General features: G+C 43.3%; 1 protein-coding gene across 2 annotated transcripts in view; it reads right to left on the reverse strand.

Moving 5' to 3' along the window:
* Nucleotides 1–432: 432 nt before the first annotated feature.
* Nucleotides 433–23,211, reverse strand: part of tmem119b (transmembrane protein 119b) — a 28,298-nt gene continuing 5,519 nt past the window's right edge. Inside the window, exons 2-3 of one of the 2 annotated variants that reach the window (XM_073065825.1) lie at nt 17,610–17,665; nt 433–5,039 (exon numbers count right to left, since the gene is read on the reverse strand). In XM_073065825.1, coding sequence (XP_072921926.1) covers nt 3,962–5,011 — 1,050 coding nt within the window. In that variant the 5' untranslated portion in view covers nt 5,012–5,039; nt 17,610–17,665 and the 3' untranslated portion in view covers nt 433–3,961. The remainder of the gene's footprint in view (nt 5,040–17,609; nt 17,666–23,211) is intronic. The other variant, XM_073065826.1, reaches the window with a different exon arrangement.

Raw genomic sequence — 23,211 nt, forward strand, 5'->3', positions numbered from 1 at the left:
GGGTTGATAGTCATGTTGCTGTTCTTTTTTGCGGGGGGGGTGGGTTTGAGGTGTTTCTTGAACGATGTCCATGGTTTTCTTTGTTTTATGGCTATCTGGAGAAGATGAATCTCAGAGTTGTACACTGCTGCATACTTTGATAATAAATGAACCATTGAACCTTTGAATTCCCTGATGGCTCAGTGTGGAAAAAAGGTCCCTGCTAGGACCACCATCGGTTCAATCCCTGGCTTGTGCTTTTGGGATGACCTCAGTTAGGCCACTCATTTGATTTCAGGTTGGTCAGAGGGACAACAGCTCACCAAACTTGCACATAGAATAATTTTCAAAGCCCTGTAGAGAAGGAAGATCCCTGTGGATGAAATAAAGGAGGACTGTAGAGATAGAACCCAGAATGATTAGAAAATATATGTACAAAAGAAAGGAAAGCTCTTGTTTTATTAAAAATGATTTATTATTGCATATTGCCAGCAGTAAGTTCCACTACATCGACCTTAAAACTCAACAAAAAAAGCATTACACAGAAAAGTTCATGTAGACCAGCTCTGTGTGTTGTGTGAGATCCTCAGTGCAGGACAGCGGAGGTGTAGTTAGGGTTGGACATCCTGGGAGGGTGTGTGCAGGTCACAAAATTCAATGCACCACAGCTGCACACACTTAAGTACTTGACACCCCTGTGGAGAGGGGGAGAGGCTGAATGGTTGCTTGGGGGTGGGTGGGGATGAAGAATGCTGAAAAGCTCTCGCTGCAGGTGACCCCTTCCATATCTTCTCCTACTCCCCTTCAGCCACACCACAACACCACCCACTGGGTTATTCCAAGTAAATGAGAGATAGATCCCTTGGAGTTTGAGCATCACTGGGAACAGGAGGGGGAAGGCTGGTGGAAGAATGATCAAAACTGGAAGGAGGCATTTGCTGTTTTAAGAATGTCCAGTGTAACTGTAGATGGTAAAACAGATGTAAACTGTACTGATTCTCTGCATCAGCTTCCTTCAGAACAATAAAGGCAGGAGTAGGTTGTTTGCCCAGAGTGGGCAAAGCTAGCTCACCCTCCACTGTAATCTGGAAGTGATAACATGCCATGAATCTCAAGATTTCCAATATTTACAGTTTGCTTTCTTTTCTCCTAATGTTCCATGTCTGCACTTGTGTGCTGTCCCAGCACGAGCTGTTCTAGGAAGGTCAAGGCAAAGACTCCAGCACCCATGGACTGGGCAGTGAGGGGAGATTTTGTAGAGGTAATAAAAGTTATAAGGGTTATAGATAAGACAAATAAAAACAAGATTTTTCCATTGAGAGGCAACACGAGTGAATCTGCAGATGCTGGAAATAAATAAAAACACAAAATGCTGGAAGAACCCAGCAGGCCAGACGGCATCTATGGGAGGAGGTAGTGACGACGTTTCGGGCCGAAACCCTTTATCAGGAGTGAAGTAACATGGGATGGTCGAGGGGGGGATAAGAAGTGGGGGGAGGGATGAAGTAGAGAGCTGGGAAGTGATAGGCTGGAGGGAAATGGGCTAGGGGGAAGGTGGAGAATTATGGGAAATAAAAGAGAAAGAAAGGTAGGGCTGGGGGGAGATTATAGTGAGGGGGAAAAAGAGAGAGAAAGAGAAACAGACTAAAATTATAGATAGGGATGGGGTAAGGGGTATCAACAGAGGTCTATGAGTTGAATGCTCATGCCGGCAGGTAGGAGGCTACCTAGGCGGGAGATAAGTTATTGCTCCATCGACCTGTGTGTGGCCTCATCTTGACGGTAGAGGAGGCCATGGACAGACATATCGGAGTGGGAGTGGTCTGTGGAATTGAAGCGTGTGGCCACAGGGAGATCCCGCCACTGCTGGAGGACTGAGCGCCAGTGTTCAGCGAAACGGTCTCCCAGTCTGCGGCGGGTCTCCCGACCTCCCTCCAGGCATTCATCCCCACCATCCCTCCCCACCGACCTCCCTCCGGGCACTCATCCCTGCAAACGGAAGAAGTGCTACACCTGCCCCCACACTTCTTCCCTCACCACCATCCCAGGCCCCAGACAGTCCTTTCAGGTGAGGCACCACTTCACCTGCAAGTCAACTGGGGTGATATACTGTATCCGGTGCTCCTGATGTGGCCATTTATACATTGGGGAGGCCCGCCGCAGACTGGGAGACCATTTCGCTGAACACCGGCGAAATAGGTGATTACTCACAAGAGGATCACAACTTTGTCATGGTTTGGAAGCTTGTGTGCCTCAAAGACCTGGAGAGCGATGTTGGCTGGAGTGAGGGCTTTATGCTTTGGTTCTTGGTAGGGTCACCCACAACAAACAGATCAAAGGGTAGAGACCAGACCAAGAGTGGTCCACCGGTCAGTCCTCCAGGATCGGAGGTTCAGCTCAGGGCTAGCAACCTTGACTGGTCAAAAAAAAATTACAGAAACAGCAATGAAGAATGCTCCTATATCTGTGTGCGACAGTATGACAGAGATGGAGGACCTTCATTGCTGCCCCAAGCACCATCGGCGTAATGGACGGTAAGTAAGAAAGTACGTAGGTGATTACTGATTAAGCCTACCACCATAGCACCCCAGTTATACTGGCACTGGGTTCACCCTGCAGCTGATAACACTCTGAATCACTCACTCCACACATATAAAGAACCCAGTATGTTTGCATTCTGGTAGATTTCAGAGCATTTGTCACATGGTGCCTAGTTTTACTAAAAAAAAATACAAGTAGACCTCTTGGCTAAAGTTACTGCTAAAATGGAAGAGTTGTGCTCAAGCTATATGATTTGCTGTTGCAACTCAGTCTGACAAGCTTTAAGTTTCCTTCAAGGAGCTTCACCCCAATTAAAATCACTATATGTTTAATTTTGTTCAGATCCTGCCCGAACAATCAATTAAAAAAAAGAATGCTTTGCATTGAGCTTTTTCAATCCATGGGCACTTGTGTTAGGACTGAATTATCCAATGTTGTGATAGATAACTCCTCATGATAAAAAAAACATTTTAATTTTTGGGTCCTGCCGATGCAAGGCTAAAACATCCAGCAGTTCTTTGATTTTGAGAAACGATATTATCTAGCTGCTTTTTTGACAAATGGCTTCTTTGGAATGGACCTTATCTATGAATCTGTTCCCTTAACCTGATATGTGAACAATTTTGAGAGTCGAGGAAGATCACTGAATTCCAGTTTGCAGGAAGATTTGAAGGGGCCATGAAACAGTTGTGCTTCTCTCTGAGCCCAGATGTTCAGTGGACTCAAAAGCAGGGATTCAGAATGGGCTTCAAGTTGTTCCTCTCTGCACCTTGTGGTTCATTGGGCAGCATGTTTGCCATTTCTTAAGCATTTTCTGTTTTTTTGTGAGGCTGAGTTGCTAGCTCAATACTAGCACAGATGGAAAACGTGAGAGGAGACGGCTAGATTCGAACCCGGGACCACTCACTTCGAAGTCCAAGGTAGATGCCATTACACCACCGGCTAGCTGTAAATATCAAGCTGGATGGATGAAATTTAGTTAATAATGAGGCAGATTGATGACAGCACAACTGAAATATTTCCAAGGTTAAGTTAACAATGGATTTTTGACTTGTGGGTGACCTGACTGAACATTCTTCCAATTTAAAGCATCAAATCTGTTAATCAAGCCCGCAATTGTTTAAGGTGGTTAAAGTAAGAGCTATTTATATAGTTTAGATTATCCAAGTTTTATGTTAATTATTTTCTTCTTGATATAGAGGGAACCAAAATTTAATCTTACAGGTGTGGGGTAACATTAAGAGAAGTAATAAAACCTTGTTTTTTTCCACAGTTTATATTTTCCTGAAAAACTTTCTCTTGCATATTCTACTGTTGAAAAGTATGTTTTTGAAAGCATCTGCTTGAAAATAAGTGGCATTGGTATAAGCTGAGAAAATTCTCTGTGTCAGCAACATTCAAGTAATCCTCACGTCAATCTAACATCGATTCAGCCTGTCGGTTAGAGAGCCCCATTGTCACTGGGCTTCAAGATCAGTGGGGTGGCCTCGAGGTCCTTGCAATGATCAGCAACACTGGATGATTCACTTACACCCTGTTCAGCAAACTTGACTTCCTTTGGCTCTTGGCCCCCAACTTCACCTACTTTGTCTGAGGCTGCGTCTGCATCAACATGTGGTTTATCAGCAGTCTGGTTGGACGGCTGTTGCAAGCTGTGGCCCAGGGCCACTCCAGTTTCTAACTCCATTTTATCCTTCCCATCCTCCTCCTCATTACCCCTCTTCCCTTTCTCTGCTCCCTCAGTTCCTCCCTTCTTGTCTTCCTGCTCTGCTGATCTTTCATTCCAGTCCTTTTCAGGTTCTCTGGCAGTGTTGCTGTCAGATGTCTGGCCCTCCGCATTGGTTCCTACCTCTGGACCTGTCTCCTTGCCCACTGCTTGGTTGGGCTCTCCCTTTCCTGATGCATCGACCTCTTGCTTCTCCTCACCTTTGGATGGCGCCTTCTTTTTGAGGTTGTGGTTCACTGAGAGGATGTCACTTTGCAGCTGCTCTGTGGAGTTGACCGTGTCCTCTTTAGGCTCACCACTGACCATCCCAGTGACCTCCTCAAAGTTCTTGCTGGAACCCCTTTTGTCCTGCTCATCCACATACTTTTTTGTGGGGAAAGAGGATGGGTAGTAAGCCGAACCCTTGCTTAGCTTCATAAATATGATGGTGCATACAATGATCAGCAGTAAGACCAGAGCGACTGCGGCGATGATGATGAAGACCATATGCTTCGAAATAAACTCCATTATAATTGTGCCAATGAGGGGAGGCTTGGAAGAGGTAATGGCAGGAGAGGATGTGTAGCTTACACTGGTGATGTCAACATCTGTTGAGACTTCACTGGTAAAATATGGCACACTGGCATTTGTGACTTCAGTTTCAGAAATACCAGATGCTTCTACAGAAGACATTGCTGTAATATTGGTATAATTGGAGATGGACTTTGATGTATACCGGCCCATGATCGCAGGAACAAGCTGTAATAACATCAACCAAATGGCCATTGTTGACTTCCGCGGATGGGTCCAAGGTCTAGTAAAGCAGGAAAAGAACAAAGCAGCAGATTAAAATTTAAAGAGTCTGTCTATATTTGTTTAAAGCAATAAACACCAGGAAAGGCTCATCAGTGAGACAGCATCACAGGGAAGAGAGACAGACTCAAAATTTAGGCAAGTGTGTTGATGAAAGTTCATCAGCCTAAAACAACAGCTCTATTTCTTCTCCAAGAATGCTGCCTGGCCTGCTGATCATTTAGAACATTTCATTTAAGTTTCATAGCATCTGTAGTATAATACTCTTCCAATACTATTCAAAAATTCCTGAGATTAAATGTTGTAGGCTACACAGGTATGCTTTAGGGTGAGATGCTGAATTACCTGGTCTCTGCTGGGATAACGTTTGTGCTCACTTTCCCAAGCAGTCCTGGTTTAAAAAGGTAGAAAAAGTCAATAATGAAATTCTTGCTCCTTTTTAAGGTGTGAAGGCTGTATTTGAATATAGAACAAATGGTACAGCACAGTGACAGAGCCTTTGGCCCACAATGTTGTGCTAATAATGATGCTAAATGATGCTAATTAATTAGCATAATGATGCTAATTAAACTAAACCCTTCTGCCTACACATAGACCATATCCCTCCAATCTCTAAATATTCCAAGTGTTGAGATATTGAACTGTTGGGATAGACAGTAGTTCTTGTGATGGACTCTGAATCATCACATCTGGGATCTTTTCAGTTCCTTGCGTCATGGGTGGTGGGAATTGATGCTTTTGTCAGGATGCTGGAGCAGGGATCCAATCTCAGACCTAGCACTGTACACACAGTGATATTGAGTAACAAATCCCAAGGTGCAAAACAAAGTCGGCATCAATGTTCAGACAGAGATCAAAACACCCAGAGAAATTCAAAAACCAGAAACAGCCCGCCTTGCTGGACAGACACAGAGAACTTCACTGGCACAATCTGACCACAAACAGGTGAAAACACAGGACTGAAATACACTGAGCAATAAACAGAGAGGCAGATGATTGGTGGAGCACAATGAGACACGGGTGGCAGCAACACAGGTAATAATGAGAGACGGAGTACTCAGTGATACAGGTGCCGGAGTAGAGCAGGAGTACATGGTAATACAAAACCACAGACTGACAGCTAGGGGGTAACACACAAAAAGACAGAGTTTGAGTGGAGGTGCTTACAACTTTTGCTGAAGCAATTTGGGGGTGGGGGAGGGGGAGGGGGAGAAGGTTGACGTTTTTGCTGTTGCTTGTGTATGGGATGGGGAGTGGGGGTTTTGGAGATTTAATGTTCCTGTCATTTATTCTTTGGGGTTTTTCTTCTGTTTCATGAATGTCTGCGAAGAGTAAGAATTTCAGGTCATATACTATATACATTCTCTGATATTAAAAGGAGCCATTGAATATTCACATGCTTATCTAAGACTCTCATAAATGCCTCTACAGTATCTGCCTTCATTTCAGGCCCACCACACCCTGTGTAGAAACTGCCCCAAATATTATCTTTGAACTTTCCCACTCTCTCTTTAAATGCCTACATTTATTATTAAACATTTCAGCCATGGAAAAGTTATGAGGGGCATAGCTGTCTATGCCCCTCACAACTGTTTGAGCTTCTGTAAGGTTTCCTCAGCCTCTGCTGCTCCAGAGGGGGAGAAAACCTCTCTTCTCCATACCACTAAGCCAGGCAGCATTATGGTAAATCTCTTGACAGTCAGAAGGCAACGAGTGGGAATAAAGGGGGGACTTTTCTGATTGGCCGCCAGTTCCTCAGTGTTGTTCCTTTGGGTCGGTATTGGGACTGCTACTTTTCACATTGTTTGTCAATGGATAATGGAACTGATGGCTTTGTGGCAAACTTTGCAGATGATATGAAGATAGGTGGAGGGGTAGGTAGTGCTGTGGAAGCAATGTGATTGCAGCAGGACTTAGACAAGTTGGAAGAATGGGCAAAATGTGGCAGATGGAATACAGTGTTGGGAAATGTATGAAAATGCATTTTGGTAAAAGGAACAATAGTGCGGTCTATTATCTAAATGGGGAGAAGGTTCAAACATCAGAGGTGCAGAGGGACTCTGGAGTCCCCATGCAAGACTCCCAAAAGGTCGAGCCTGTGGTAAAGAAGGCAAATGCAATGCTGGCATTTATTTCAAAGTGAATAGAATATAAAAGCAAGGAGATAATGCTGAAGCTTTGTAAGACACTAGTCGGGCCACAGTTGGAGTACGTATTGTCAACAGTTTTGGGCCCCATATCTCAGAAAGATGCGCTGTCATTGGAGAGAGTTCAGAGGATGTTCACGAGGATGGTTCCAGGAATGAAGAGGTTAACATATGAGGAGTGTTTGGCAGCTTTGGGCTTGTACTCACTGGAATTTGGAAGAATGCGGGGGGATCTCATTGAAAGGATTAGGTAGGGTGGTTGTGGAGAGGATGTTTCCTGTGATGGGGGTATCCAGAACTAGAGGGCACAGCCTCAAATTTGACGGGCAACCTTTTAGAACAGAGGTAAGGAAGAATTTTTCTTGCCAGAAAGTAGTGAATCTGTGGAAAGCTCTGACATAGACTGTGTTGAAGGCCAAGTCCGTGGGTATATTTAAGGTGTAAGTTGATAGTTCCTTTATCGGTCAGGGTATCAAAGGATATGACGAGAAGGCAGGTATATGGAGTTGAGTGGGATCCTGGATCAGCCATGATGGAGTGACTGAGTAGACTCGATGGGCTGAATGGCCTAATTCTGCTCATATGTCTTATGATCTTATGGTCTTCACAAATCCTGGTTATGAGACCACTGACGCCAGGCAGACAGTCTCTGAAGAGTATTGATAATGGCTGGGGTCACCCACCTTGGAAAGATGCTCAGATGAAGGCAATGGCAAACCACTTCTGTAGAAACATTTGCCAAGAACTATCATGGTCATGAGACTGTGGTTGCCAACATCATGGCAAGTGATGATGATGATGATGATGATGATGACATTGAAACATACAGTGAAATACGTCATTTGAATCGATGGCCAACATGGTACAAGGATTGTTTCTGGCACCAACATAGCGTGCTCCCCCTCTAACCCTAACCCGCACGTCTTTGGAATGTGGGAGGAACAGGAGCTCCAGGATGAAACCCATGCAGTCATGTGGAGAATCTTCTTTCAGTCATCAGTGGAAATTGAACCCCGATTGGTGACTGCAGCCACCGTAAAACATTGCCTAACCTCTACGCCACTGAGCTGCCTCTACTGTTCCCTGCTGCATGCCTTGGGAATCTTTGAAATTCAAAGTGAATTTTATTATCCAAGTACATATATGTCACCATATACAAGTCTGAGATTCATTTTCTTGCGGGCTTATATCCATATACTGACTGACATCTTTTTGGGAAATGAAATCTGCTATATAAACTTGGTCAGGTCTTTATGTGACTTCAGACCCACATAGTGGTGGTCACATAACTACTCCCAGAAGCAGCCAGTTAATGCAAAGGCAGTAATCAGCATTAAATACTGGTCTGGCAAGCAAAATCCAGATACTGTTTTGGCCTTGTACCATGGTGTGAAATGGGTGACAATTTTTATTTCCTCATTTTGTTTAATCACAATTGAAGTCAATTAAAATAAACAGTAAGGACAGTGTGTTGTAGATTCATCTAAAGTGCGTGGAAAATGCTTGCTCTTATTGCTGGTGATTTCCGATCTGTCAGCATTCAACACGTGCATGTGAGCTGAGAAATAGTTGTGGCCAAGTAGAGACAAAAAAAAGCCAAAGAGAAACAAGCCAATAGAATACAAAGGTCAGCTGAAGGGGTAGCCAATCAGGACCAAGGCAAGAGAACGGGGTGCTCTCTAAATACAAGCACTTCCAGAAAGAAACACCTTGACTGGTGACGAAACGTCTGCAAGCTAGTCGCCAAATGCAGCAAACACCAAGCAAAACCGATCCAACAGCAGAACGAAGGACCCTGAGAGCAGCAGAGTCTGAGCTTCTGTCTAGGTGTGTCATGGGGGAAGATGAAATCTCTGCTCAGTGTGTCCTCCACATACTTGCACTTGGTGGCCCGAATCAGGATTATCTGTCCTTTAGGAACGTCACTTGCTCAGTCTGTTAGACCGACAAAATATCTGACGAGAGCAGAAAATTAGAGAACGACGTGGTCTCTGGGGACTGTGCTATTGCCTGCAAGGTGGGTGGTGGGGGCATTTGACACTTTTGCCAGAGCAAGTGGGGCAAGGAGGGGGAGCTGATGCTTTTGCTGCTGCTTGTGCATGGGAGGGAGGAGGGGGCTTTGGGGTTCTAACACCTGTCATTCATTCTTTGGGGTTTTTATCTCTCTGCTTTGTGGATGTCTGTGAAGAGTAGGGATGTATACATTCTCTGATATTAAATTGCACCATTGATTCCTATAGTGACCCTGAACTAACAGAAAAACAACCTAATCTGGTCACAGTTACTTTGTCATTTGGAGCAAGGGAATTACTTACTATCAATCTTCTGTGTGTTGCTACTAGAGTCATTAATAATTGTACTTTGCCTGCACCTGGAGAGTGTGCACTGAACTGAACTCCTGACTGCCCAGTTGGGCCTCTAGTGGCCAATAACCAACAGCCTGAATTAAAAATAATATTTTAAAATAATGCTGAGGATGGATGGTGGAAACTGGAAGCAGTCAAATGAAAAAAGTGAAAACAAAGGTATTTCAGAAAAGTTTAAAGCTGCAGGTCCTGGACAAATAGATGTCTTGAGACATAACTCAGTTTCGCTCTTCACCGATGCTGAGATTTTCCTGCTTTCATTTTTAATTTCCAGCATTTGCAGTTTCTTGCTCCCAGAAGTCCCGATCTTTGTGCCATGAATTCAACAACACATGGATACTCTAAAGCAGCCCCTGATCAGACAGACAGACAGAAAATTTGAAAGGGAACAAATTTCATTTGCAAATTTAAAACATACACTGGAGCCTTGTTTGTCTTTAAGAAATCACAGAGCGATATGTCAAAAAGGAGACTGTTCAGCCCAATGAGTGTGTGACGGACTGTGCATGGGAGCAATCCAATTCATCCCACTTGGAGGCAGTTTTCCATATCCCTGAAGCTTTCCCATTTCCTTCCGATAGTAGGGTGCATGATAATGTAACGGTTAATGCAACAGTTTGCAATGCCTGCGATTGGGGTTCAATTCCCACTGCCATTTGTAAGAGACTTGTACGTTCTCCCCATGACCGGTCGGTTTCCTCCAGGTGCTCTGGTTTCCTCCCACATTCCAGAGATGGTTAGTAAGTTGGCACCCGACTGCATTGGTGGATGAGGCATGGTGTGCCCAGCACATCCTCGGACAGTGTTGCTCCTCGATGCAAACAGCGTATTTCACTATATGTTTCAATGTATATGTGACAAATAAAATAATTTTCTATCTTCTAATTCTAATCCAATTCCTTTTGGAAAGTTGCACCAAGTCTGTTTTCTACCAGGCAAAACCTGAAATGGCCCAACCACACTGTGAATAACCAAATGTTTTTTGTGCCATTGTAGAATGTGACTGAGGAAGATCCACAGCTGAGTACTGCAGAGTGAATCATCTTGTGTCTTATGTCAGTCTCCTGCCCATTCCTACAGTTTGAAAGTCCATCAGATACAGACTTGAGTAAAAGACACAAAGGGACGCTGGAGACTGTAATCTGGAGCAAAAAGAATGAACTCAACAAGTCAGGCAACAGTGAATGGTCCATGTTTCTGATTGACGACCCCTCTTTCTCTACTGCCTGACCTACTCAGTTTCTTTACCAATATGTATTTCAATCAGCCTTAAATAAATTCAGTGATTGAGCATCTAAAGTGATGTAGAAGAAATATTTTCACGGTGAGTAGCTCAGAGATAGAGCCAAACAAACAGAGTGAGGGCAGGCCATTCATCCCATCGAGACTGTTCTGCCATTGAATAAGATCCTAGCTGACACGAGGGACTACAAATGCTGGAATCAGGAAAAACACACAGTTTGCTGGAGGAATTCAGTGAGGACAAGGCTAGCTGATTCCTAGCAGATGCTGGAATCAGGAAACACACACAATCTGCTGGAGGAATTCAGTGAGGGCAAGACTAGCTGATTCCTAGCAGATGCTGGAATCAGGAAAAACACACAGTTTGCTGGAGGAATTCAGTGAGGACAAGGCTAGCTGATTCCTAGCAGATGCTGGAATCAGGAAACACACAGTTTGCTGGAGGAATTCAGTGAGGACAAGGCTAGCTGATTCCTAGCAGATGCTGGAATCAGGAAACACACACAATCTGCTGGAGGAATTCAGTGAGGACAAGGCTAGCTGATTCCTAGCAGATGCTGGAATCAGGAAACACACACAATCTGCTGGAGGAATTCAGTGAGGGCAAGGCTAGCTGATTCTTAGCAGATGCTGGAATCAGGAAACACACACAATCTGCTGGAGGAATTCAGTGAGGACAAGGCTAGCTGATTCTTAGCAGATGCTGGAATCAGGAAACACACACAATCTGCTGGAGGAATTCAGTGAGGGCAAGGCTAGCTGATTCCTAGCAGATGCTGGAATCAGGAAACACACACAATCTGCTGGAGGAATTCAGTGAGGAGCAAAGGAAATGTCAAGGTTTCAGGTCAAAACTCCTGCACCAGGACCAGCTGATCTGAGTATCCAATTGATTTAACATCCACATTTCCACCTGTCCTAGTACCTCTTCACAAACAGTACTCAGATCTATCTAGTATCCATGCCTTAAAGTATTCACTAACTTGCTCCCACTGCTTAGCAAGAAGAGAGTCCCAAAGACCAGCATCCTGGTGACTCATCTGTCTTTAATGGTTGATCCCTTACCTTTTAACACAGACTATCAGTTCTAGATTCTTTTATAGGTACTCTCAACACCCACCCTGCCCGGATCTCTCACTATCTTAAACAATCTTTTAAATGAAGTTGCCTCTCACTTTACTAATTTCCAACCTGTCTAAATGTCCCTCATAGGTAACCATCAATTTCATGTATTAGTTCAGCTGAACTGCTCCCAATGTACTAATGTTCTTCCATAAATAAGGGACTAATATTATGTGTGTGTGTGTGTGTGTGTGTGTGTGTGTGTGTGTGTGTGTGTGTGTGTGTGTGTGTGTGTGTGTGTGTGTGTGTGTGTGTGTGTGTGTGTGTGTGTGTGTGTGTGTGTGAGTAACAGGGTGGGGATACGTCTCTACCAAAGGAGGTGTAAGGAACTCCTTCCCTCCGCTATCCTGCAGGTAACTCTTGGGCAAGGTGTAGCACCTGCTTACCCCCCACCCCCCAGTCGGGGTCATGTGAAGCCATGGGAGCAGGTGGTGGTGACCACTGATGCCAGGCACACAGTCTGTGAAGAGTATTGATAACAGCTGGGGTCACCCATCTCGTAAAGACACTGTCCAGAAGAAAGCAATGGAAACCACTTCTGTAGAAAAAAAATTGCCAAGAACAATCATTGTTATGGAAAGACTTGTGTCATGGCATATAATGATGATGATATATGAGTGTGTGTGCATGCATGCGAGGGAAACCCAATTTCCCTCGGGATCAATAAAGTATGTGTGTGTGTAAGTACACAACACATATATATACACACACAGTGTACAGTATTTCCTAACACGGTCTCATCTCACCAATGCCCAGTAGACTGTAAGTATTCAATTATATTTCATTTTCCTAATAATGAACTATAATATTCTTTTCATTCAACTAATTACTTGCTGCACCAGTGTACTAGCCATTTTGGGATCATGCACTGAGATGCCCAGATCCCTCAGCATCTAAAAACTCTGTAATCTTTCACTCTTTGGATATGACATGTTTTTATTTTTCAGACAAAATAGTCGACTATATTTTCCTACATGGAATTCCATTTGCCAGATCTTTGTGCTGTTGTTTAGCCTATCCATACCCCTTTGTACACTGGTCTGAATGACTGACTTCTTACCTATATTGTGTCATTACGAATATTAGCAACCACATCTCTAGAGCTTCCAACCAAATCATTTATGTTCGTTGTACAAAGTTATGTCTGCGGCACTGCTCACTGTGTCCCATCACGGGAAGATGCTGGAGCCAATCATAAAAGATGAAATATTGGCACATTTGGATAGCAGTAACAGGATTGGTCCGAGTCAGCATGGATTTACGAAGGGGAAATCATGCTTGACTAATCTTCTGGAACTTTTTTGAGAATGTACCTATTAAAATGGATGAGGGAGAGCCAGTGGATGTAGTGTACCTGGACTTTCAGAAAGCCTTTGATAAGGTCCCACATAGGAGATTAGTGGGCAAAATTAGAGTACATGGTATTGGGAGTAGGGTACTAACATGGATAGAAAATTGGTTGGCAGACAGGAAACAAAGAGTAGGGATTAACAGGTCCTTTTCACAATGGCAGGCAGTGACTAGTGGGGTACCACAAGGCTCCGTGCTGGGACCGCAGCTATTTACAATATACATTAATGATTTAGATGAAGGGATTAAAAGTAACATTAGCAAATTTGCAGATGACACAAAGCTGGGTGGAATGTGAAATATGAGGAGAATGTTAGGAGAATGCAGGGTGACTTGGACAGGTTGGGCGAGTGGGCAGATGCATGGCAGATGCAGTTTAATGTGGATAAATGAGAGGTTATCCACTTTGGTGGCAAGAAAAGGAAGGCAGATTACTATCTGAATGGTGTCAAGTTAGGAAAAGGGGAAGTACAACGAGATCTAGGTGTTCTTGTACATCAGTCACTGAAAGTAAGCATGTAGGTACAGCAGGCATGTTGGCCTTCATAACAAGGGGAGTTGAGTGTAGGAGCAAAGAGGTCCTTCTGCAGTTGTACAGGGCCCTGGTGAGACCACACCAGGAGTATTGTGTGCAGTTTTGGTCTCCAAATTCGAGGAAGGCCATTCTTACTATTGAAGGAGTGCAGCATAGGTTCACGAGGTTAATTCCCAGGATGGCGGGACTGTCATATGTTGAAAGACTGAAGTGATTGAGCTTGTATACACTGGAATTTAGAAGGATGAGGGGGGATCTGATTGAAACATATAAGATTATTAAGGGAGTGGACACGCTAGAGGCAGGAAACATGTTCCCGATGTTGGGGGGAGTCCAGAACCAGTGGCCACAGTTTAAGAATAAGGGGTAGGCCATTTAGAACGGAGTTCAGGATAAACCTTTTCACCCAGAGAGTTGTGGATCTATGGAATGCTCTGCCTCAGAAGGCAGTGGAGGCTAATTCTCTGGATGCTTTCAAGAAAGAGTTAGATAGAGCTCTTAAAGATAGCAGAGTCAAGGGATATGGGGAGAAGGCAGGAACAGGGTACTGATTGTGGATGATCAGCCATTTCACATTGAATGGCGGTGCTGGCTCAAAGGGCCAAATGGCCTACTCCTGAACCTATCGTCTATTGTCTTATCACCTCATCATCCCAATCAGAAAAATATGCCCTGGTTCACTGTTTCCTGTCCAGTCAAACCTTATTTTCCACACCAGGAGCTCTTGTACTGGGGCAGCATGGTAACATAGTGGTTAGCACAATGCTTTACAGTACCGGCAACCTGGGTTCAATTCCCAAAGCTACCTGTAATGAGCATGTACATTCTCCTCGTGACCGCGTGGGTTCCTCTGGGTGTCTGCTTTCCTCCTCCATTCCAAACACGTAGCAGTTGGTAGGTTAATTGGTCGTTGTAAATTGTCCCGTGATTAGGCTAGGGTTAAATTGAGGGATTGTTGGGCACAATGGCTCGCAGGGTTAGAAGGGCCTATTCCATGCTGTATCTCAATGAATAATTAAATAACATTTCCCCTATTACCTTCAATGAGACCCCTCATCAAATGCCTTCAGGAAATCTAAATATAAGGCTTCCACTGGTTCCCCCTTGGCCAAGCAATTGTCACTTTTCCAAAGAATCCAATAAACTGTTTAAACAACATTTCAATTTTACACAATTGTACTGTCTCAGGCTGCCTTGAATTTTTCTAAGTGCTGCGCTATGACATCTTTAACTACAACTTCCATTACTAACTAGCAGTTCTTACAACTTCACAAAAGTTTGCATGCAAAGCCAATACAGAGCTCACTACAGTGGGGTGTTTGACGCAGGTAACACAGAAATATTTAGGGGAAGCAAGATAAATACAAGAGAGAAAGGGAATAGAAGTATTTGTTGACAGGCTTTGATAAAGGAAGATATGAAAATGTGTATCTCCTGGTGCAGTTATGTAGAGCAGAATGTTCTGATATTTTTATTGAAGATAGGTGTATCTCCTAGCATAGTTGCGTGGGGCAGAATAGTCTGATATCAGGTGGCATGGTAGTGTAGTGGTTAGCACAAAGCCTTACAGTACAATTCCCACTTGAACCTTGATCCAGGTTCAACTCGCACCGCTGCATGTAAGGAGTTTTTATGTTCTCCCCGTAAACACTTGGGTTTCCTCTGGGTGCTCGGGTTTCCTCCCACAGTCCAAAGATGGTTGGTAAGTTAATTGGCCATTGACTCCTGATCGGGCTCAGATTAAGTTGGGAGATTGCTGGGCGGTATGGCTTGAAGGGCCAGAGGGCCTATTCCACGCTCTATCTCAATAAGTATATGAATAGATATTTTTATTAAATGCAACTTTATGTTGCAGCAAATCAAACTGTGGTGAGCAGGATGCTTGGTGAAAAGTTGCCATGGCACTCTTGGTAGTTTAGAGACAGAGGTTAACTTGCCAGTAGCTCAAGGGGTCTCATTCTGTGTAGCAGAGCTATACAAGTCCAAGGGTTCTCCCACTTCAGCCCCTAGCTGATACTGACAGAAGGATAAATTGCCATTGGTTTTCAGTACAGGCAATAAGTTTGGACATCTTGGTCACCAATCAAAGTAAGCTTACAGATTATGGGATGAGTTATTGGTAAACTGAATATTCCTGTTGTGCATAAAGTAAAGCCACTTAGATGAGTTAGCAAGTGCCCCGGGGTAAAAGGGACGTCGATTCCAGACTACGATGTTAGCATTCCAGGCCAGGAAGAAAGAATAATTAGAGGAAACCAATCCCCAGGAGGCTGCTACCTTGTCAGACACTGGATCAAGTGGGATTTCTCACATTCTTGGACAGCGCTTCTGGGAAAACAGCAGCACATATGGTTTTACTTCAGATAGCCAGAGCAGATTTAAAAAAAAGATAAATTGGATCCCAAGCTCAATCCATTTATTTTAGCTTGCAGCAGATTTTGTTTTCTTACTTAACTTGAGAAAAGTGGAAAATAAAAAGACCACACAAAGTTTGGAAATATGATTTATTATAAAGCCCCATGCTGAGTTGTAAATGGGCCTTGAAGCACCAGGAATTATAAAGGGCCACTCTCCAGAAAGGAAGGTGAAAAAAGGTCAAAGATTTGATTAATTCAGTAGAAACTGTCATCATCGTTCTGTGGAACTGCAGAGTTATAGCAGATTCCAAACGTTACAGGAGGCCAGCTTGGCAATGTGACCACATAGCCAGGATATAATTGTACAGAATATTCCCACGATAACTCCAAAACACCTTAAGATATAGGAGTAGGATTAGGCCATTTGGTCCATCAAGTCTGCTCCACCATTTCATCATGACTGATCCATTTTCCCTCTCAGACCCAATCTCCCAGCTTCTTCCCGTATCCCTTCATACCCTTGACTAATCAAAAATCTATCAATCTCTGTCTTAAATATACCCAATGACTTGGCCTCCTGTGGCAAAGAATTCCACAGATTCACCACCCTCTGGCTAAAGAAATTCCTCCCCATCTCTGTTCTAAAAGGACACCCTCTATAATGAGGCCATGTCCTCTGGTCTTTGACTCCCCCACCATAGGAAACATCCTTTTCAAATCCACTCTTCTGAGGCCTTTCAACATTTGATAGGTTTCAAAGAATCTCTCCTCATTCTTCTGAATTCCAGTGAGTAGAGGCCCAGAACCATCAAATGCTCCTTATATAACGAGCCTTTCAATCCTGGCATCATCTTTGTGAACTTTGAATCCTCTCCAATTTCATCTTTCTTAGATAAGGGGCCCAAAACTGCTCACAATACTCCAAATGAGGCCTTACCAGTGCCTTATCAAACCTTAACCTTACATCCTTGCTTTTATATTTTAATCGTCTCGAAATGAATGCAAACATCGCATTTGCCTTCCTCCCCACCGACTCAACCTGCAAATTAACCTTTAGGGAATCCTGCACAAGGGCTCCTAAGTCCCCTTGTGCCTCAAGTGCTTAGATCCTCTTTTGGCCTAGTGAGGGAGGAGAGGTTAAAAGAAGGATAACACATGAAACAGAGAGAAAAGGGATAGGAAGGTGAGTTAGCACAAGAAAAAAATATGGGCCACAATAAAAGAAATGGTGTCACAAAAGAGAGTGGAGAAAGCAGTGTGTGATAAAGTAAGTGGGGTAGAGGTTAGGAAAGAGACGAATAAAGCGATTGGGAAAGATGGAAGGAAAGAGACAGAGAGCTAATGAAAGAGAGCAGTGAAAGAAACAGGAAGAGAGAAAATTAGCAAGGAGCAAATGCTCAAGTCATGATAGAAAGAGCGAAAGATAAAGGGGTGATCTAGAAACTTGCCTACCGGATAATGGTGGCTATTCTGTGATGGACGTAGGTTGAGAGGGTGAGGAGGTGTCACTGAGAAAACAAAAGAAATAAGAACACATCAAAGAGGAATGAGCCACGGTAGCACAGTGGTTAGCATGATGCTATTTCAGCTTAGGGTGTTCCAGAGTCCAGAGTTCAATTCCCGCGCCATCTCTAAGGAGTTTGTACATTTTCCCCATGAACACGTAAGTTTCCTCTGGGTGTTTTGGTTCCCTCCCACAGCCCAAAGACTTGTGCATTAGTAGGTTAATTGATCTTTGTAAATTGTCCTGTGACTAGGCCAGTGTTGCTGAGCGGTATGGCTTGTTCTGTGCCGTATCGCTAAGTAAAATGGAACAGTCAATTACTGAGGGCAGCAAAAGATATAGGAAATAGAGAAATTTGGAAAGAAGAGGAGTGGGGGGAAGCAGATGTAAAATAGGAGGCAGCGCATACAAATGTTAAATAGAGGTCAACACTCCAAACACATGATTAAATTGTCCAGAAATTTCAACCTGTGCAGCGATAGAATATATGAATCAGTCAAGGGGACAGGGAGCGACTGGGTAAAGGAGAGTAGTAGGGGTGCTTGGATCAAGCCAGGTGACTCCACAAGCGATGTAGCCAAGCACTTTCTGAATAAGCTATCTACACAAAACAATCATCGGTTGTCTACCTCCAGAGGATATACAAATACAAAAGGCAGCAGAATGCAAAACTAGATCTACCTTCACTACCCCATCTTTGAACAGTCTAAAGACCAATATGCGACTTAAAGCAAAAATAAGAGAGACTTATTTTAAGCTAATTAAGTTGATTTCTATAAAATTTGTTCAAAAGTTGAAAGCAGAAATAAGTAACGCACTAGTTAGTCCTAAATCATTCTGTTATATTTGACCTTGTAATGTTAATTAAGCTCCTCATTTATTGTGCAGCTGGGGGCTTTACCAAACATTATTAATGACCAGAGAAGCTTTGTGAAGACAGTAATATATTCTGAAGACTTTGTAATTTATTTTGTAGAAAAAATAACTATGTTAACCTCTCCGTTGATACTTGTACTGAGTTGGATACTTGCCTCTAAATTAAACATTTTTGAAAAACGCGCTTTAGGACAGGAGAGGAACAAAGTGCTTTCATTAATGTAGCTAGGATCTTCTATTGCAAGATTTAGAATGTATTTAGATGGAGAGGAAAAGTTTAGAGAGATATATGCTAATTGCAGGTAAGTAGGGATAGCTCAGCTAGACATGGATGAATTGGGCCCAAGGGCCTCTTTCCCTGCTGTAAAGCTCTATGGTTCCATGAATCATGCTGATCATACTGCTGGTCAAGAGCCCATTCAGCCCCTGAACGAATGAGGCCTTTGTCGGAGCTCTTCAATTATTTAATTACTCTGTATTTAGAGACACAACGCGATAACAGGCCCTTCTGGCCCAATGAGCGCACGCCACCCAATTACACCCACCTGACCAGTTAACCTACTGTCCTGTAAATCTTTCTAATGTGGGAGGAAACCAGAGCACCCAGATGAAACCCCGCATTTATGGGGAGAACATACAAACTCCTTACAGAGAGCGTCAGTATTGAATCCGGATCACCAGCAAGGTAATACTGTTACGTTAACCTCAATGTCGCTGTGCCACCCCGATCGATTGGAATTAATTCCAATCAATTATCTTGCCATAGCTCAGAAAAAGTTGCCTTAATAAAATAAAAACCCTAGCGATACATAGCAAGCACAGATGAGCTCAGTCAATCAGACCAAACAGAGGTCTGATTAAAAAAATATAACACAATAACCATTCTGTAGATTGGGAGGCAAGAGTTCACAGAATTGTAAAATCTCAGAGGAAAGAAGAGGGCTTGTGGTTGTTTTTATCTCTGTCCAGAGGGTTGCTAAGCTTAATCCCATTCCCCAGATTCAGTCTATTATGATACACTGAGCCTGTTAATGAGCGGTACCATGTTTCATTCTTGTGGAATGTCTCATCAGGAAAGAGTCCTGGTAAATAAGACCGCTTGCATGATCTGGAATCCTTGAAGAGCAGAAAGTAAAGAGGCTTCCACTACTACACCACCTTTCACATCCTCAGCATGTCATGAATCACTCTGGAGATCATATGCAATATGAAAACAGATCATGTGTTTTAGTGATGCTGATCAGTGGTGGTGGGGTGGAGGTATATCTCTACCAAAGGAGGTGTAAGGCACTTCTTCCCCCCACTAACCTGCAGGTGACCCTTGGACAAAGTGTAGCACTTGCTTAGCCCCCCGATCAGGGTCACGTGAAGCCATTGGGCAGGTGGTGGATGGTCATATGAGCAGCCGGTACATATCACAAATCCTGGTTATGCAACCAATGACGCCAGGCAGACAGTCTCTGAAGAGTATTGATAGCGGCCGGGGCCACGAGTCTTGTAAAGGCACTGCCCAGAAGAAGGCAATGGCAAACTATTTCTGTAGAAAAAATTTCCAAGAACAATCGTGGTCACCACGATCGCCTACAGCATACAACGCAGCACATAATGATGATGGCAATCAGGTGTAAATGTAGGTATAATTCTCTTCCTTTTCCACAGGAACTCTTATACCCCTCCGGCAGGGCAGATACAGCTGTAGATTGATGTCTCTTCCAAGTAGTGACATCTCCCTCAGAGCATTAGCCAAGATTTCTGAGTTCAGATCTTTAGAATGGGATGCAACCAACAATCCTCTGACTCAGAGGGAAATGCCTGAAGCCTCTTTACTTTTTGCACAAAATTGATCCCTCCTGGAATTCTCTATTCTTAATAAGGATACAGTTGCACTGAGAATGAGAAAAGTGTGGGACTAATTATTTGCTTCAAAGAGCTAGTATTTACAAAGTGGACAGAATTGACTTCTTCTCCAACGCACAATTCTAAGTACACTGTGACTGTGCAATATACCTTCAAGTAAAGCTAGAACATTTTCAGGAATCTAAGGAAATTTGGATTGTTACAGCCTCAGTGGCCACTTCTAACAGGATTGCAAAATGCAAGCCACCTGGACCTGGGGAGGTGGCAGCCTACAGATTCATGGGATCTTTGAAGATTTGTCTAATAGAAAGACTGAACAGAGTATCTGTTTAAAACCTCTGAGATTTCCTAGTTCTCCATAATTAATCTGGGTGCTAACGTTCACTTGAACCTCTGCTTCGGTCTCATAGTTTATTTTCTATCTGCTTTTTACTATTTTAATTTCAAATTCAAGTTTATTGTCATCTGACTGTACATGCAGTATGTACAACCAAATGAAACTATGTTCCTCCAGACCACAGTGCACCCACAAAACATAGCACACAGACCAAAATATTATCTTAACTAAATTAATAAAATATACAAAATATTGTCTTTGCGAGTTAAAATTTATCCTGGTTTTCAGGTCCACTGCCAATTTTCATCTCTTAAACAGTTTTCTTTCAACTAATACTCTCTCTACTTCTTTGTTTAGCCAAAGTTAGTTCATTCCTCTCTTAGAGACTTTCTTTTATTTTGGGATAAATTCTGCTGAGAGTTATGAATTACCTCCTTAAGCTTCTGCCACCACTTACCTACTTTCTTCTATTCTATCCACCCAGTCCACTTTAGCAAACTCTACCCCGCCATTGTATTCCCTTTAAGTTAAACTCAGTTGTTTCCCCACTTTCTCACTTCCAAGCTGAATACAAAATTCTATCGTGCCATGATGACTAATTCCAGAGGATTTTAAGGTAATTTATCAAAGCTTCCTCATTAACCATGACCGGATCCAAAGTAATCTATTCCCTAGCTGGCCCTATAATGTATTGTTTTGAGAAAATTATATTGAATGCATTCTGTGAATCTGTTTAATTACATGAAGGTTAAAGTCTTCTACAAGTAACGTGTGCTTTGTTTATATGCCCCATTACTTGTTGATTTATACCTTTCCTCCAGGGTGGCCACTGTTTGGGCATCTATACACCACTCCTACCAGTGTCTTCTTTGTTTTCCTGTTTTTAATCTCCTGCATCTTCCCTCCCAGGTCATCTCTCACAACTGTACTTGCTAACAACGCTAGCCCACTACCCTTTGCTTCCTATACAGTATGTCCTTCTTAAAAATCAAATGTCTCTGAATATCAAGTTGCTAACTTCGATCCACTTGCACCTCATCTCCATTATGGGTATTAGATCATGTCTGTTTACTTTTAATTATGTCATTACTTCATGTACCTTATTACAAATGTTTCATGTATTAAGATACAAAGCCTTTGGGAATACCTTTCAGTCCTTTTACTTTTGCTGTACTGTGGCCTTCGTGTCCTTTCAACCTTGATCTCCATGCCTCTGTATTTGCGTTCAACTCTTTACTTTCAGTTCTTGTTTCTCACTCCCTACACTTCCAGTGTAGTTCTCTACTCCCTGCCATTCTACTTCAAACCATCCCGAATGGCACTAGCCACCATGAGGACATCAGTCACAGGGCCCACCTTTGCCAAGACTCGTTCTGGCACCCCACAAATGTAAATCATTTCCTCCCGCAGCATGTCTGACCCATTGCCCTGTTTCAATGCTCACTAACACTTGTCACTACAACTAATCTTTGAGGTGTGGCCTTTTAATTTATCCGAACTCCTAGAATTCATTTTTCAGCCTTTTCCCCTCTAACTGGTAAGAATGCAACCTCTCCCTTCCCCTTCAAAATGTTCTGCAGCTGTTCCTTAATACTAACACCAGGGGGCAACACACAATGCTGGAGCTACTTCTGTGCTCATTGATACCATCAGTGCAATCCCCTATCACTCCAGTTCTCTCCTTCTGTACTCATTGATACCATCAGTGCAATCCCCTATCACTCCAGTTCTCTCCTTCTGTACTCATTGATACCATCAGTGCAATCCCCTATCACTCCAGTTCTCTCCTTCTGTACTCATTGATACCATCAGTGCAATCCCCTATCACTGCAGTTCTCTCCTTCTGTACTCATTGATACCATCAGTGCAATCCCCTATCACTCCAGTTCTCTCCTTCTGTACTCATTGATACCATCAGTGCAATCCCCTATCACTCCAGTTCTCTCCTTCTGTGCTCATTGATACCATCAGTGCAATCCCCTATCACTCCAGTTCTCTCCTTCTGTACTCATTGATACCATCAGTGCAATCCCCTATCACTCCAGTTCTCTCCTTCTGTACTCATTGATACTATCAGTGCAATCCCCTATCACTCCAGTTCTCTCCTTCTGTGCTCATTGATACCATCAGTGCAATCCCCTATCACTCCAGTTCTCTCCTTCTGTACTCATTGATACCATCAGTGCAATCCCCTATCACTCCAGTTCTCTCCTTCTGTGCTCATTGATACCATCAGTGCAATCCCCTATCACTCCAGTTCTCTCCTTCTGTACTCATTGATACCATCAGTGCAATCCCCTATCACTCCAGTTCTCTCCTTCTGTACTCATTGATACCATCAGTGCAATCCCCTATCACTCCAGTTCTCTCCTTCTGTGCTCACTGATACCATCAGTGCAATCCCCTATCACTCCAGTTCTCTCCTTCTGTACTCATTGATACCATCAGTGCAATCCCCTATCACTCCAGTTCTCTCCTTC

Source organism: Hemitrygon akajei, chromosome 14 (genome assembly GCF_048418815.1).
Source record: "Hemitrygon akajei chromosome 14, sHemAka1.3, whole genome shotgun sequence".
In the NCBI taxonomy this organism is placed as follows: Eukaryota; Metazoa; Chordata; class Chondrichthyes; order Myliobatiformes; family Dasyatidae; genus Hemitrygon; species Hemitrygon akajei.